This window comes from Macrobrachium rosenbergii, chromosome 6, assembly GCF_040412425.1.
Source record: "Macrobrachium rosenbergii isolate ZJJX-2024 chromosome 6, ASM4041242v1, whole genome shotgun sequence".
NCBI classification, from domain to species: domain Eukaryota; kingdom Metazoa; phylum Arthropoda; class Malacostraca; order Decapoda; family Palaemonidae; genus Macrobrachium; species Macrobrachium rosenbergii.
The window spans coordinates 21,722,399-21,739,147 of NC_089746.1; the positions used below are offsets into that span (position 1 = coordinate 21,722,399).

Consider the following 16,749-nt stretch of genomic DNA (forward strand, 5'->3'; position numbering starts at 1 on the left):
CCAGAATCTACATGACTTAGGTATGACTACAGGTCAACTACCATCTAGGTAGCAATTCAGTGCCACCGTCAAGACACACAGTGATTTCTGCCAACAGGGTCAAAGAGTACCAGTTTGCTGAGCATTTAAACCCATGACCCGTTCATTCCTGGTGAACGAGTTTCTTGACCACTGACATTAAGAACGCATTTTATTTATATATACAGCGTATGTTCCCAAAGTCATTTAGTTACTAACTTTGCTTCTCCAGCAAGAAGATCGAGATCACCAAAATGAGGGAAACGATTTTCTGAAATTTGCTGAAAAATACGCTGTTACTCTGTTGCCTTATGGAGTGAATTGTTTATCTGGTAGCTAGTCCACTGTGGTGGGTTCCACACAGGATGGAGAAAAGCACGGGCCTGGTAATTGCATTGTAAATGATAAACTGAGAACAAGTTAAATAAATAAATAATTAAATATATATATATATATATATATATATATATATATATATATATATACATATATATATATATATATATATATATATATATATATATATATATATATTATAAATTTCTGACTTACATCGGATCAGAACCCAGGTCTCTCAAATGACAGTGTATGAAATTTACCTGAAATCAAAAGTCATCTCATTCCCGATATTTCTTACGGAGCTTTAGCATCGATACAGGGAAGAACGAAATCAAAGTAAACGATTCCTCCTTCATTTAATATTCCTCTGGCTAAAATAAGATTTCTTTCTGAAGGTTAACATAGAATGTGACTTTCTCCACCAGCATGGCCACGGTAGATATCATGATTCCCAGGGCGAGCATATAAAACGCAGCCTGAAATAAGCAAAACAATATAGTAAGCTGAAGTTTTCTACTTTTGTTAAATTATGCTGGATTGCATTTGATTTCCATGGACTTCCATAGCTACATACCAAACCTACTGTAGCATAGTATAAACATAAGCAGACATTATACATACTGTATATACATATATAGTATACATATAGATACACACATACTGTAATATATCTATATATATGTATACACACACACACACACACACACACATATATATATATATATATATATATATATATATATATATATATATATATATATATATATATATATATATATATATATATATATATATATATATACTATATATATATATATATATATATATATATATATATATATATATATATATATATATATATATATATATACTGTGATATATACTATTTTGTGTGAGTGTGTGTGATATGACTTTTTGCTACAAAATAAGTGGAATGAAGATAATTAATATTGGGTAAATATGGCAACCATGTTTCAGGAATACAAAAAAGGAAATAAGTTATAGACGACATAAAAATTATATTTGACTCCCATAGAAGTTTGCTTTGAAGTTTATATCGAAATAAAGCAGATAAAGAAAAGCAATTGAGAAAACTAAAAATTAAATTAAAATATCTGAAGTCAAATTGAGAAGCTTAAGAAATCTATAAATAATCTATCTGTGGAAAGGTAAGTCTATGATCTTCGAAAATGTATAAGAAACATATACTGCAGTCAGGAAGTCGATTCTACGATTGGCATTTTTTTCTCTCTCTCTCTCTCTTTCATGCTACTGGTTTATTATTGATTTTATCATTGTAATTTTCTTCATAATAATGTCCTGGTTCTATTACTCTTCTTACCATCGTTATTTTCCTTTTTCTTAATAATAACGATATATTTTGCTCTTGTCCTCGCAGTAATAATAATAATAATAATAATAATAATAATAATAATAATAATAATAATAATAATAATAGTCTTCAGCCTTTGCCTTTCATGTTAGCGTGTGGGTGGCAGGGAAGAGCGGCGATTGTAAATACGTTTTCTGCGGAAATATATTTTGGGACTTTTGGTGCGTTCTTCACAGAGTATGAAATATCTATTTTCATGAACAGCGAAATTGAAAGGCAAATATTTAGTAGTTTTTCATTACAAATTTGTTGAAACAGAAGACCACTGAGCTAAACAGCTCTCCTAGGGCTGGCCCGAAGGATTAGTTTTATTTACGTGGCTAAGAACCAAAACTTTAACGGTTGAGCTTATTGTGAATCTGAATGTAGCGAGTAATGAATTTCTGAAACAGAAGAGGTAAACCTGACGTAGTGTTTAAATCCAAAACTTTAGGTTGAGAGATGTGAATGTCAGAATTTTCTTAGGTACAGTAAAAAAATTTGCTTGGTTACATCTCACGGACATTTATCAGAAATGGGAAAATTTTATAAAATTTTCATCAAAGACAGTTGTGATTATAATACTGGAATTCAAACCGCTGGTAGCTAGTGTAATGGATTACGTTTAAACAGTAGGTTTTTACCCACCGTAAGTTTGAATTCTCTCAGGGGAAGTAAAAATTCTTCATTCATTTCCTTCTGGATTTCAAGACTTTCAGTGAAAATCAAATCCGCAAAATATCAAGCGACGAGGAAGCGGAAAATTACCGTGATGTAACACACACTAACCTTAAATTCATTGTCGTACTAAGGGCACAAGGACCCACCTGCAGGTGTGTTAAGGTAATTGCGATGTTCTTCGTCTCTGTTTCTTGAGCTGGTCGATTTGCTGCCGGTATTCTGTAAGCGTCATCTGTTAATTTCTTCAACAGACCACCGTCTGCCATTCTGAGTACTCTGAAAAGTACAATCAGCTTTTCACATTTTTCGTGTTTCATATTTTGATTTGATGTTACAAATACAGTCTGTCATATATATACATATATATATATATATATATATATATATATATATATATATATATATATATATATATATATATATGTATGTGTGTGTGTGTGTGTGTATTTATATATTATATATTTAGATATATATACATATATATTTATAAATATACTGTATATATATAATATATATTTTATACACACACACACACACACACACACACATATATATATATATATATATATATATATATATATATATATATATATATATATGTACATATATATAAAGTTTAACAACAATGTAGTCAGACCAGCGATGGTTTACGGAGCCGAGACGTGGCCGATGAAGAAGGCTTAAGAACGGAAAATGGATGCGGCAGAGATGAAATGATGAGATGGATGCGTGGAGTCACAAAAAGAGATAATAGGATGAGAAACGATTTATTAGAGGAATAGTTACGGTAGGGCAAGTATCGATGAAGGCCCAGGAAAGGAAACTACAGTGGTTGGCCATGTCATACGGAGAGAAAAAGAACAAGGAGGTGGAGGGAAGAAGAAGAGGAAGGCCAAAGTTCTGATGGAAGGATAAAATAGCAAATGATGACATGCGGGAGAAAGGTTTAAATAGTCAGGATGCACTGGAAGGAGGAAGGTGGAGAAGGCTGATAAGAATCAGCGGCCCCATATAGAAATGGGCAGCGTAACGATGAAGAAAGAAAGAAAGATATATATATACATATATATATATATATATATATATATATATATATATATATATATATATATATATATATATATATATATATAGAATCAATCACGCACACGCACACACATATATATTAGACGAATCGCAGGGGAAACAGACCCAACAAACATATCAGGATGAACAGGTAAATGCAAGTCTCGCACAAGTATCAAGTTTACTATGCCGACGTTAAGCATCACATGATGCATCTTCAAGGCTGGAAAATTGCACAGACTATAAATGCATAAAACGCCACTAATATATATATATATATATATATATATATATATATATATATATATATATATATATATATATATATATATATATATATATATATATATATATATATATATATATAGTGTGTGTGTCAATGTGCATGTGCACACAAGCGAAAACAAAAGCAAAAGGAACGTGAACTTCAACTTTTATGGACTTGAACATCAGGTTATGATAGCTATGTATCTTCCTAGTCTTTCCTCTCAAAATAAATAGCCAACTTACGCACGACTAAGTGCACCTGTGACGGGAGAACCTTTCTGACAAACAATCCCAATATACGTCGGAAAAAGTTTTTCTCTGCCGAGGTGCAACTTCTCCTTTCCATGCATGATTTCGAACAGACGAGCGAAGCCATCACCAATGATAAAAACGAATTTCTCCTCAAGAACCTGTAAGTAATATTTGGATATAAATAAATAAGGTCTTAAAAAATATGCATTATTGTGGCCTTGTATGTATCACTGTGACTCAAAATAATATTACTGAAAAATGGCTAAGTCATACATAGCAGAACCGCCAATGAACCAAGGTGTAACAAGAAGCAGAGTTTGAAGTCTTACGTAACTGCCTTGTTCTGGGCACCTCTCTCTCTCTCTCTCTCTCTCTCTCTCTCTCTCTCTCTCTCTCTCTCTCAAGTACTTAGAACATACTGAGCACAATACACATGAGAAAAAAGAGGATAGGAGCCAAGAGAGATGTTTAACAAGATAGCCAAACAGTTTTATATCCTCACTCCAACTAAAGAGCTCCAGCATCAAGAACACTGCAAACTGGGAAGACAGTTCCACACGTCTACATCTTCACGCTAACTGCATAGACCCTGCACTGGCACCACTAACAAGACGGAAGACAATTCCACACTTAAAGCCTCATTCCAACTAGTGCTCCGACATCACCAACGCTTCCAACGCTAAATGAATAGCCCCTGCTCTGGCAACACTACCAAAAAGACATTTCCACACTTACAACCTCACTCCAACTAAAGATCTCCGGCATCACAAACACTTCCAAGAAGGAGGATAGTTCCAAACTTTTACAAAGCCCAACTAATGGAATAACCCGTGCAATGGCAACACCAAGAAGGAAGACAATTCTACATTAACAGCCCATTCCAACTAAAGATCTCCGGCATCACAAACACTTCCAAGAGGGAGGATAGTTCCAAACTTTTGCAAACACACTAATTGAATAGCCCTGCATTGGCAACACTGTCTAGAAGGAAGATAATTCCACACTTACAGCCACACCCAACTAAAGAGCTCCAGCTTTACAAACGCTTCCAAGATGGAGGGTAGTTCCACAATTTTACAGTCTCACTCAAACTAATGAGCCTTGGCATCTTGAACATTGTCTGCAGGGAAGATCACCTCACGGTTCTTCAGCCTCTTTCCAATTGAGCAACACCAGCATTAGGAAGACTGCCTTTGTCTTTGGTCAGTTTGATGCAAGAGCACCTAAACAGAACGTAAATACTAAGGCTATGCGAAACAAATAGCCCATACTATCTCTAAACTCACAGTATATGCTGCAGAGGATAATGAAGGGTTCCTATTAGATAAAATCAAACTTTTAAAAATTGATCAAGAGTACAGTGTTCCAAGGGTGGTAGGTCAGAAGACCTTAAATGCATAGAATAAATACCACCATCATGCATCAATATCTTTATTTCAATGAACATCTAAATTTTTGGTTACATTTGATGATTAAATTTTGCCATTTGGATAACGAAAGCTGGGAGTCTATGCAATACTCAGAATCAGTAAATACTGTGTTACTTAAGTGTGGGGAGTAACGGAGAGGTAGGACAGTACATGATACTTCAGTGAAGTACTTTATTGAAGTCTTTGTTCATTTTGGTTTATGGAGTGAATAACTTCACCTCGAGTTGCCTGGTTTGTGTACTATTATATCTTGCTCTGATGCTGAACCAGGATGTTCTTAGCTATGACTAAAATTTTCACCAAAGTTCCAGAACACTACTCTGCAAAACTCAAGACATTATAGGTGAAGTTATTCACTCCATAAATCAAAATGAACAAAGACTTCACTGAAATACTTTACCGAAGTATTATCTTGTACTGTCCTACCTTTCCATTACTCTCCACACTAATACAGTATCTAATGATTCTGAGTATTATAGACTCCCAGTTTTCGTTACCCAAGTGGTAAAGTTTAATCATTAAATGTTACCAAAAAATTAGATGTTCACTGAAATAAAGATAATAATGCAAGATGGTGGTATTCATTCTATGCATTTAAGGTCTTCTGACCTACCACCCTTGGAAAACTGTCCTCTTGATCAATTTTTGAGTCTGATTTAATATAATAGGAACCTTTCATCAGTGACAGCGGTCTGCTGCTGGTAAACTAACGCATGAGAATTTTGTGGCTAACCTAATCCAAGAGTGGACTGAATTTGAAGAAGGCTGAACTCGTCCCTTATCAGGGTTCCCTTGATATAGCAGCTGGAGAGATCTAAATACCACAAGCATACAATTTCTTCCTGTGCACATCCTTCTTGCAAGGGAGGAAGTGTCCAGATTCAAGGTCCTTATATAGCGATTAAAGATCAATTTTCCGGTATATCTCAAGAACACTGTAATAAGGTTTTACTAGGCAGTTATTGATCTTTCTTATGCATGTGGTTCTTCCTTTCAACAGAAATTAGAGAATGAATGGGTCAGTGGTAACTGTCTTGTTTTTGTATGGTCCAACTGATCTAATGGAAACATTTGTCTTAGTTAAACAAGCAAACATAGCTCATATACAAAGTCGAGAAAGACAGATACACAAATCTATTTCATTGAAAGCAGAGCACTGATTTTATGAAGCAAAAGCTAGTTTATATATCACTTTCTATGCAAAACTATGTCTATGTTAATATATTTGAAGAGGATATTGCATTTTTTAGCTATAAATTTGCTCAAAATCAAAAGCATTCTTCACCAGAGAACTATCTTAATAAAATACCAACCCGATTGACTCCAGTGTAAACGTTATCAACAAAACTCTTCGATCTGTCTTCATGATTGAAAAGTCCCCATGTCTGCTTGAGAACTCCTTCAGTGGCGGCCTGTGAATACACGATTTTCTCTATGAAAAATCGTGCCTAGTTTGGCTAAACTCTTGAATGATGAAAACATTAATTCGTTTCCAAGTTAATGAATCATATGTAAAAGCAAGATATTTCCATATAACAGCTAGTGCACAACTTTTGTCATGCCCATACGCCATACATGTAAATACTGGTTATGTCTGATCATATAATTGCTTACAAGGGCATAGCAAAGACATGACTCATAAAATTTTACACACAGTATTGCTAATGCTCTGTACTGTAACTTCTTTTGTGGACTGAACACTATAATATACCAGTTACATTCTTTTAACATTTCTACAATGTCACTGTTCCTTCTTGCAAAAATTCAAGGACTGTGACCAATCCATCCTTTCTCTCCTGCCCCACAGTGGTTACTCAGGCAGTCCCCGGTTTACGACGGGTCCGGCTTATGACGTTCCGAGGTTACGACGCTTTTCAAATATGCTCATCAGAAATTATTTCCGGTTTACGACACATGTTCTGGGGTTATGACACGTCGTACATCGATCTGACGGAAGAAATATGGCTCCAAAACGGCAGAATAATCAAAATTTGGAGGATTTTTTATGAAAAACTCAATAAAAATGCAGTTTACATCGTTTTCAATACACTCAAAGCATTAAAAGTAAGGTTTTCTTAGGATTTTTGACGATTTTCGACGATTTTTCGGTTTATGACGCGGCGGAAAAACGGAACCCCCGTCGTAAACCGGGGACTGCCTACTTCAAGGATCTGAAAGAAATCAACTTTGTTTACAGAATGCATACCTTAAAAAAAGATTCATAGTTACTTCCGCCTAAGGTTCCCACGGTAAAGCCATCCTTGACGGCTCTAGGAAGGTCTTCAAATGAGTCTATAGGAGTCTCATAGGCCGGGATGGCCAACACGGCTGTTAACATTCCTGAGTACAATGCTGCAAAGAGGAAAACATTTATAAGAAGATCATCCTTAATCTAGTATATCTTTACAAATGTTTTAATCGTGGTAACTTAGAGCATTCTTAGATAAAAAAAAATTACTTAATTTACAATACCTGGGCTAAAAGTCCAAGTGCTGGAATTTCCCAGTTATTTTTAGAAGCAGTCTAAAATCCTTTCTTGTAATAACAATAATTCACACACGACTTTTTATATACTCATACAGGTTCAGAACTAAGGTAAAAGAAATTATTCGACATTAAAGGACATTTGTGTCTTAATCCTTGAAAGTATAGAAAAGACGTGTGAATTAGTGACAAATCTATAAAAAAACAGCCACATATTACAAACTTAACATTTAGCAATCTTGGTGGAGAGGGGCTGATTTAGATTTCAAGAAAGAACCCGAATTCGACTGGAATATGTAAAGCAGATTCAAAATCACGTTGTCTCTCTTGGCAGCATAGTGTATGAATCAACTGTCTACCTCTGATCAAATGCAAAAGGCATAGATACGAATCCTGGACTGGGCAGATTCATCAAAAATTATTCCCAAGGTAAAATGAATTCAATATTGAGGGGTGTTTGGGCTTAATATTTGAGAATATGTATATATATATACATATACATATTCTCAAATATTAAGCCCAAACACCTATGCTTACATATATATACATCTACATATATTCACGTAATACATATACATATGTATTACGTGAATATATGTAGCTGCATATACAGTATATGTAAGCATATGTATGTGAGCATCTACAAGTGTAGGTCATCACTCAAGTGACTAAAAATTGCAGCACAAGAAAGTCAATCTAAATCCTAAGAGTCTGCAAAATCAGTCCCACACATGAAAATATGGGTCTTCAGCAAGGTAGGTACCTGATGTCTTTTGCAATTGTAATGCTACATCCAACGAAGAAGGCTTGTGGACAGTACTGCTTTCAAGAAATCCTCCTACAACTTTCAAGTCCTTCATTGATGAGTTTTTCTATATAATATTAAGTTCCTGGTTAGTGCAGCTTACAAGTCGTCCCTATAAAATAAGTTCCTTTCTAATACTGCCTGCAAAAGAATTCTTCCTACAAACTTTCAAGCTCCTGGTTAATATTTCTTGCAATAAAGTCTTCCTGAAAATCTTAGGTTCTTCCTGAATGCAATTTTTCAATATAAGCCTTCCCACTATACTTGAAGTTCCTGTATACTGCAGATTTCAAGGAGAATGACTAATCCTACAAGTTAGCGGTCTTGATTAACTATGAATTTAAGATAATATATTGACATGAATGACATACAGAGCCTAATCTGGTTGCGTGAGAGAAAATTTTCATATTTAATTACATTGAGGTGGGATGTCTTGTCACTAATGTGAATTGAAAGAAATAGCATGGCACAGCTTAAAATCATGCATTTTGATAGAAAAATATTCACAAAATCAAAACATTTTGACCCTTTAAGAAGTAAGTCCTCACAAAATTAGAGGTGACTGTTTACTGGAGGTCTTTATTACACCAAAATAATTTCATTTATATTGTACTCGAATCTGTTGTACAATGGGGGAGGACTGCATGCTTCTACCTTGAAACTGATGTTCCTTCATATTACTGTTTTTCCTGATTACTCTGAGCTGGTAACGTGCTGATCTGTATTTATTAATAAAGCAGAAATGATATTACTTTGAATTTTACAGGTTTTGAATCCTTTGGATGCCCAGCTTTCTGACGAAATCAGTATTTCATAGACTTGTTGAAAAATGCCATTCTGATTTTAATACGCAGGATTATTGGCGATGGAATGTTCATTACTGAAACAAAATCAAAAGCAGGTTCTGCTGTGTGTAAAGAGGCATTTGTAGTTCAATAATACGATGGTCTGCATTAAAAAGTTACCTGCATTTATGGAGCAGAAGAAAAACCAGAATAAAAGAACAAGTCTGACTTGCAGCGAGTCATCATTTATACAGGAGCCCTGATTGACAATACTTCGGAATATGTTAAACTGAAACCACTGGAGGTCCATCTTCACATCAGCAGCCACGAGCTTATATAGGAGAAACGAGATGGAGTACACGACTGGTCCCATGAGCAAAGCAGTCGACGTAAGAAAAACCCAGATCTGTCTCAGAGAAGAGAAATATCAATGTCAGGATACAAATGGCTGAAAAAAGCAATACCAGTAGATGTACAAGCCTTACAAGGGAATCCTTCTGCATAAATTCTAAGCCTATTGACGCTCTTAGATGTACTACATTTGAGAACAGTTTTGGATTCGTATTTGCGTAAGGAGCTTCTTTATAGGTTCAGAAATATGAAATAAACATCATGATAATAAGGCACATCCCTCTCACCAAATGGAAAAGTAAAATTATCAGGTGGGTGCCGGTATTTGCAATCAAGGTGATGAAAAAAAAAAACCTTAGGATGTATGAATACACTGCTGATAGAAGTTCCTTATTTCTAACAGAATGAATAGGATCTCCAAATTAACTGTCTGCTAAATATGAGAAGTCTGACAATGGCGGAATTATATGAAATTATAGAGATAAGTGTATATTACAGCAGGTGTGAAAAATGAACGAGAATTTGTTCCAGTGGGATGGTCAAGTGAAGAAAACTGGGAAAGACTGAGGATAGATTGTATATTTCAGTTCGAGGATGATTCGAGATACAGAGAAAAGGCAAAAAAGATCAGCTGATGCGAGTGTCAGAATTAAAGAGCTTTGATGTGTATGGATTTCTAGTAATGAAAAGTACAGGTGAATGGCATAGTATATGGGTTCTGAAGTGCTTTGCTGATACGTGGCCAGATTACAGTAAATAGACGAAGAAAGTGATGTACCTGAGAAGTGGAATTGAATTTCTACAAATTATCAACAAAGAGCTTTAGTTCTTCATTACATGGTCAATTTACGAATGTAGCAATAAATGCAGTGTTGTTTTTATCAGATTACCCTTCAGCCAAGTGGGCATTGTGGTACAGGGGCGCAACAGCTGGTTCGCGTCTGCTAGGTCAGTGAATTGCTGCCAGCCCCACCGCCTACCAGCCTGCTCAGCAACCAACCTCTCCCCTAAAGACATACTAAGAAATCGGCAAGACACGCACTGTTGGCACCACCTATTCCACGAGGAAAAGGCGTCTATATTATATATATATATATATATATATATATATATATATATATATATATATATATATATATATATATATATATATATATATATCCCGTACCTGGAGTGTGAAGGGGCTGAGTATTGAAAGCGCCTTATTCTTTTCTTTTGGAGATCTTGACATTAACAAGTACCGTCCACTGTGGTAGGCAGCAGTGAAGTCGACGACTCTTATTCTAGTATCTGGGAAAATTAGAAAAATAACGAGTAATTAGTCCTGGTAAGAATATTCATAATGTTTAGAAGTCGGTTCATTCTACGTATAGTAAACATACATGCATGATGCATTATGCAAATATTTTATTATGAAAGCATCAGTGAGGGTGAGCAGGAGGTCGAGACTAATGGACCCTTAATCCTTGTGTTTAGAGGAGCAACCCTGGTTGCTGATCTATTCCATACCTTGAAAGCGGAGCACATTATGACCAAAAGTGACTCCCAGGTTAAGCTACAGTAGGGAAGGCTGATTAGGCTGGAAATCTATTTTGGGTGAGATTGTTTGGAAATTTATTTTGGGCGAGCATGTCTGTCAATAAATGTGTTCTTTCGTTTTTTGATAAATTCAACATGCATTACACAAAGAAAAATAACGTTAATTTCCACCTCTGTGGAGGCTCTGGGAAATTTAATGGAAATCCTTTGTAAACAAACAAGAACAAAAAGATTTACTACGTTTACTAATTATATTTTGACTTTCATAGAATGGAATGGAATGGAATGGAATGTAAAGTTCAGTCCAAAGGCCAAGCGCTGAGACCCATGAGGTCATTTGGCTCTGAAAGGGATATTAAGAATAAAATAGTTTTGAAGGTGTAACAGGAGGGAAAGCTCGCAGTTGCACTATGAAACAATTGTTAGCAGAGGGTGGAAAGTAAGAAGGAAGAAAAGAGCATATGAACGGAGGCACAGCAAAAGGCATGGGTGGTTGTAGCTACGGGCCGAAGGGTAGGTGCAAAGAGCCTTATTACGTCAAGCCAGCAGAACACCTCGTGAGATGCACTGACAGCACTAACCCCATACAAGTTTCTTTTTAGTTTTCTGTAAAAGAAAACTATTGTGCCGGCTCTGTCTGTCCGTCCGCACTTTTTCTCTCCGCCCTCAGATCTTAAGAACTACTGAGGCTAGATGACTGCAAATCATCAAACATACCAAATTGTAGCCCTCTAGCCTCAGTAGGTTTTATTTTATTTAAGGTTAAAGTTAGTCATAATCGTGCTTCTGGCAACGATATACGACAGGCCACCTCCGGCCCGTGGTTAAAGTTTCATGGGCCGCGGCTCATACAGCATTATACCGAGGCCACCGAAAGATAGATCTATTTTCGGTGGCCTTGATTATGCGCTGTACAGAAAGCTCGACTGCGCCGAAGAAACTTCGGCGCAATTTTTACTTGTTTTTTCTTTCATTTTCCTCATGTTCCATTCTTGTTTGCACAAAAGAAGCTCATAAACCCTACAGCTAAAGCTCTCCTGCTTTAAAGGAAATTTACCTGATATGGACATCACTGAAATTCCAAGATTAGCTTCTCCCTTGGCTACCATTCCAATGATTCCTGTTACATTCCCATCCGGCATAAGATCTCCCCACGCATTGTCTCGTGGAATATATGCTTTGTATCTGGAAGGGAAAACTTAAAAATGTCACTGAAATAAATAATCATTAAGTTATGCAACCATGCACTTAGTAATAATTTGCCACCTCTCTTGGGTACCAAAACATATGCGTTTTGAAGCAATTACTATGAATTAGTCAAAAGTGTTCCACAACGAAAAATACAGTAAAGGTCACTTCACTTAAAAAAGATTTGAATGTAAAAATAAATAAATCTATTGGGACGTCAATATTTCCGGCACCAAACTACTCTAGGATCTAAAGTTTGGCTGATTTGCAATCGGACTGATTTTAATTCATTTATTAAAATCTATTGATAAAATTGTTATGACATGGGAGAGCGAAGTATTCAAATAACTATAAACTCTAACTGACTAGTGAGTGGGGCCAGCCAGTGAGCCATATGATGGCTGGAGGGTGAGCTTTCAAAAGCAGGGTAACAAGACTGAAATGGCCAGAGCACATAAAGACAACCAACGGCATGACTTCAGGACGCATATATTGTGTCTGCCCATATGATGCACTGTCCCGATTTTCCACTTAATCTCACTGAAATGAACTGAACCATGATGACGACAACCTGGCATGCGGTATTAACATCAGCCTAAGCACTTTGTAGTCGTCATATGAACCTTAAATTCTCGCAGTTTGATCTTCTTCAGCTTTTATTTTTCCTTATGGCTCCGTCATTACTGGCTTCTAAACAAAACTCTCGTCCTCTCTCTCATGTTACACTAACCTATCTTAAACCAGAATTAACCTACTGAAGAATGAAGGGAAATTCCTTACGTAAAATTCAGAGCTGAACCCAAGTCATTCATAATGCTTGCGTCAGTGCCTGTTATCTCAACGCTCCCGTCAGGAAGGGTTTTTCTCACTTTGAGCACCAAGACGATTTCTTTGATGGCCACCTTAAAATGGCGTCCACTCAGGTCATAGGTCTCCTGCGGCTCCAAGGAGAGGATCGCCTTCAATTCCTTTGCCCTTTCCCACCGGCCTTCGTTCGTAAATCTGCAATAAGGAAAATGTTGCTAAAGAGAAGTGGTCTGTCTCTATCTCTCACTCTCTCTCTCACACACACACACACACACACACACACACACATATATATATATATATATATATATATATATATATATATATATATATATATATATATATATATATATATATATATATATATATATATATATATAATTTAATTCCTTAAAATCTTGCTGCTATCACAGTGCCCATCAATAATTACCCTCTGGATACTATTACTTAAGAATTCAATAATAATACTCTGAGATGCTGCCCCACCTCCCGTCAGTCTAAATTTGAAAACTAGCAAATCATGAATAACATTGTCAAAAGCAGCACTAAAGTCAAGATCAGTCATACGAACTTCGTTGAGCAGAGACTAGGAATTTCTGTGCAATACTGGGAATTGGAAGAGGAACATTTATTTGCACCCAGCCCTCGCAAAAGCCAAACAGTAAACTAGGAAAGAGATGAGTATTTTCAAGATAGTTATTCAGACGTTTTGCAAACAGACGTTCAAAAACGTCAATGAATTTCTTGTGGCTCATCAAAAATGGGCATTGGACGTTTAAAGCACAATCCGCAATTCTCCAAGGTAGGGTTACAGAAACTTAGCAGCAACTGGCAGAGCGCAAGCTGCCACTTACCACTTCCACAACGGTGAGTAATCAGCAATTTCACCAAACTAAAGGGATGAATATCAATTGAGTCTACATTTCCACATGCACCAAGGTCAAGTAAAAGATCCATAATTTCAAAGTACCGATAGCTAAACGAGTTCAGCATCAGGAAAACAAGAATGTGGCATTGTGAGTTTTATACAACTAAGCATAGTGAATTATATGTTACTCTTCTTAGTGTCAAACCCATCAGCCAGATACGTTACCTTTTCGTTTGGACAGTGAGTTACAAAGTCATCTGATTTAAGCAAAGGAGGGACTGTATAGTCTCAGCCAAAGGAGTAACCTCACGAATATAGGTAAATCCAGTTTGTTTGTCTATCTCGTAAATACAGGCCTTTTATTTAGGTCTTAAAACTGATGAGTGACAAAGAAGAACGATGATGGATAATTGTACTGTGACTGTAATGAGGGATGTAACTAATACATGGATTTTCTTTTTAAAAAACAGGCACATGTTATACAGACACGTCAGTTAGGCATTTTACTCTACAGACTCTATAGTTTATTTCTGGGAGTAAATCCTAGAGAAATCATGGGATAAGTTTATTATTACTTACCGAGTAATTCCGTATGCATCGACAGAAGGCAAATAATGAATGAAATGTCCATGAGAGGTCTTTACAAAGATAATAACTTGAGTGCCTTCGTTGACAAACTCCTCAAGTCTGGCAACACTGACATGGGCGTCGCTTCCTTCCATTATTAAAAGCCAAGTGACCAAATGAGTCTTCAGCATTTTCTTCCTCATCTGTTGATATTGAAAACTATAAATACTGGGTTATGGCTTGACACTGCTGCATAATACAAAAATAAATGCGTTATAAATCTATTAATTTATTTTCTGATTTGCGTCACTATACAACACAGTACCTCCTATACTCATGTGGCTTCATAGCACCCACCAGGTTTTACAATCCCAAATTTACCCAGTGGAGATCAACATCAATCTAATTGCTTCATTTAGCAAGCGTTTCTTTCCTTATATGGCCAGTCTGTTTCTTTACCCCTTTCTGTTCTCCCTGATTCCTGTAATCGCCCCTATTTCAATACGCGGTCAGAGGTAACTAGAACAGTGCCTATGCTATGAATAAAATAGAATGTAGAATTTTGGCCAAAGGTGCTGGGACCTATGAGATCATTCAGAACTGAAAGGGAAACTGAGTAGAAAGGTTTGAAAGGTGTAACAGGAGGAAAATCTCACAGTTGCACAATGAATCAAATGTTAGGAGAGGGTGGATAGCAAGATGAAAGAATGAGAATATGAAGGGAGGTACCATGACAGGAATGAAAGAGGTTGCAGGTAAGGGCCGAAGGGACGCTGCAAAGAACCTTCCCTATAGACTCAAGGACATTCTTACTGTTTGGAAAATGTTGAGTACACTGGCTGGTGTCTCCAGAAGCAGCAAGAAACTCTTCTTTTTAGACAAAGTCAACATCTGACGCAAGGTCTCCGACTTTCCGTCACTCTTGAAGCTCATTTGTACGACAAACTCTGCAGCTACCAATTCAGGTAAGTCGTTTATTACCTCTGAAGGAAGAGCAATGTATAGCATCAGGAACTGGACTTTTTTTATAAGGGAAATTTTAATAACATGCCAACTAGACTTTATGCTCAGTTGCTGACTGCAGTGTTGATAAAATATTTTACTTCTAGAAAAAGAGGAAGTTTGGAAGACGCACATTTTGATAAAAAAATAAGATGTCTATTGTCTTTATGAACGAAAATTAAAAGGTTAATAAGGCTCTATTTAACATACTACTATAAAACAAAAGAGATCCTCTGGTGTCTGAATCGGGTAATGATTCAGACAGGTTGAATGCTGCTTGCACCTCTCTTCGTTTCCTGGCGGCGTTCTGAGTGATTTGTCAAATGAAATGTTGGTGTTTAGCCTTGCCTTATGTTGTTATGAAGCTGGCTTAAGCAACTGGGCTGCAAGCATTAACTGATACTCCAAAGTTCTTAAACTAAATGTAAGCTATTTCTAGTTGTAATTGGAATACAAAATTTCGGCCAAAGGCCAAGCGCTGGGACCTATGAGGTCATTCAGCGCTGAAAATAATGTTGCTCAATTATTAGGAGAGGGTGGAAAGTAAGATGGAAGAAAAGAGAATATGAACGTAGGTATAGTAGAATGGGTGCAGCCCGGAATGCTGCAAATAACCTTGAAAAATGCCTACAGGACAACGCGTGAGGTACACTGACGGCACTAACCCCCTAGATCATCGTCATCTTACCTTCATATTCCGGACCATATAATAATGTCACACCTCTGCTGCTATTCTTTATGAAAGCTGTTATTGGTTTCATGACGTCATCTGCAGAAATAGTACTGATGGAACAAAATAAAAATGATTAACTCAGCTGTATCTTTTTGTTTATAAAATAGATAACACATTCTTAGGGTGCATCCACGATGCAGTGAAATATACATCGGGCAACTTATCATACACACATCACAAACAGCTCACAAACATG

The 16,749-nt window shown here is 36.3% G+C and overlaps 1 protein-coding gene across 2 annotated transcripts in view; it reads right to left on the minus strand.

Annotated features, from left to right (window-relative positions):
• Nucleotides 1-566: 566 nt before the first annotated feature.
• LOC136839729 (glutamate receptor ionotropic, kainate glr-3-like) overlaps nt 567-16,749 on the minus strand; it is a 28,854-nt gene continuing 12,671 nt past the window's right edge. Inside the window, exons 4-15 of one of the 2 annotated variants that reach the window (XM_067106072.1) lie at nt 16,509-16,603; nt 15,632-15,801; nt 14,831-15,021; nt 13,357-13,578; nt 12,446-12,573; nt 11,018-11,139; nt 9,679-9,904; nt 7,631-7,776; nt 6,738-6,836; nt 3,986-4,152; nt 2,557-2,686; nt 567-833 (exon numbers count right to left, since the gene is read on the minus strand). In XM_067106072.1, coding sequence (XP_066962173.1) covers nt 729-833; nt 2,557-2,686; nt 3,986-4,152; nt 6,738-6,836; nt 7,631-7,776; nt 9,679-9,904; nt 11,018-11,139; nt 12,446-12,573; nt 13,357-13,578; nt 14,831-15,021; nt 15,632-15,801; nt 16,509-16,603 — 1,801 coding nt within the window. In that variant the 3' untranslated portion in view covers nt 567-728. The remainder of the gene's footprint in view (nt 834-2,556; nt 2,687-3,985; nt 4,153-6,737; nt 6,837-7,630; nt 7,777-9,678; nt 9,905-11,017; nt 11,140-12,445; nt 12,574-13,356; nt 13,579-14,830; nt 15,022-15,631; nt 15,802-16,508; nt 16,604-16,749) is intronic. The other variant, XM_067106071.1, reaches the window with a different exon arrangement.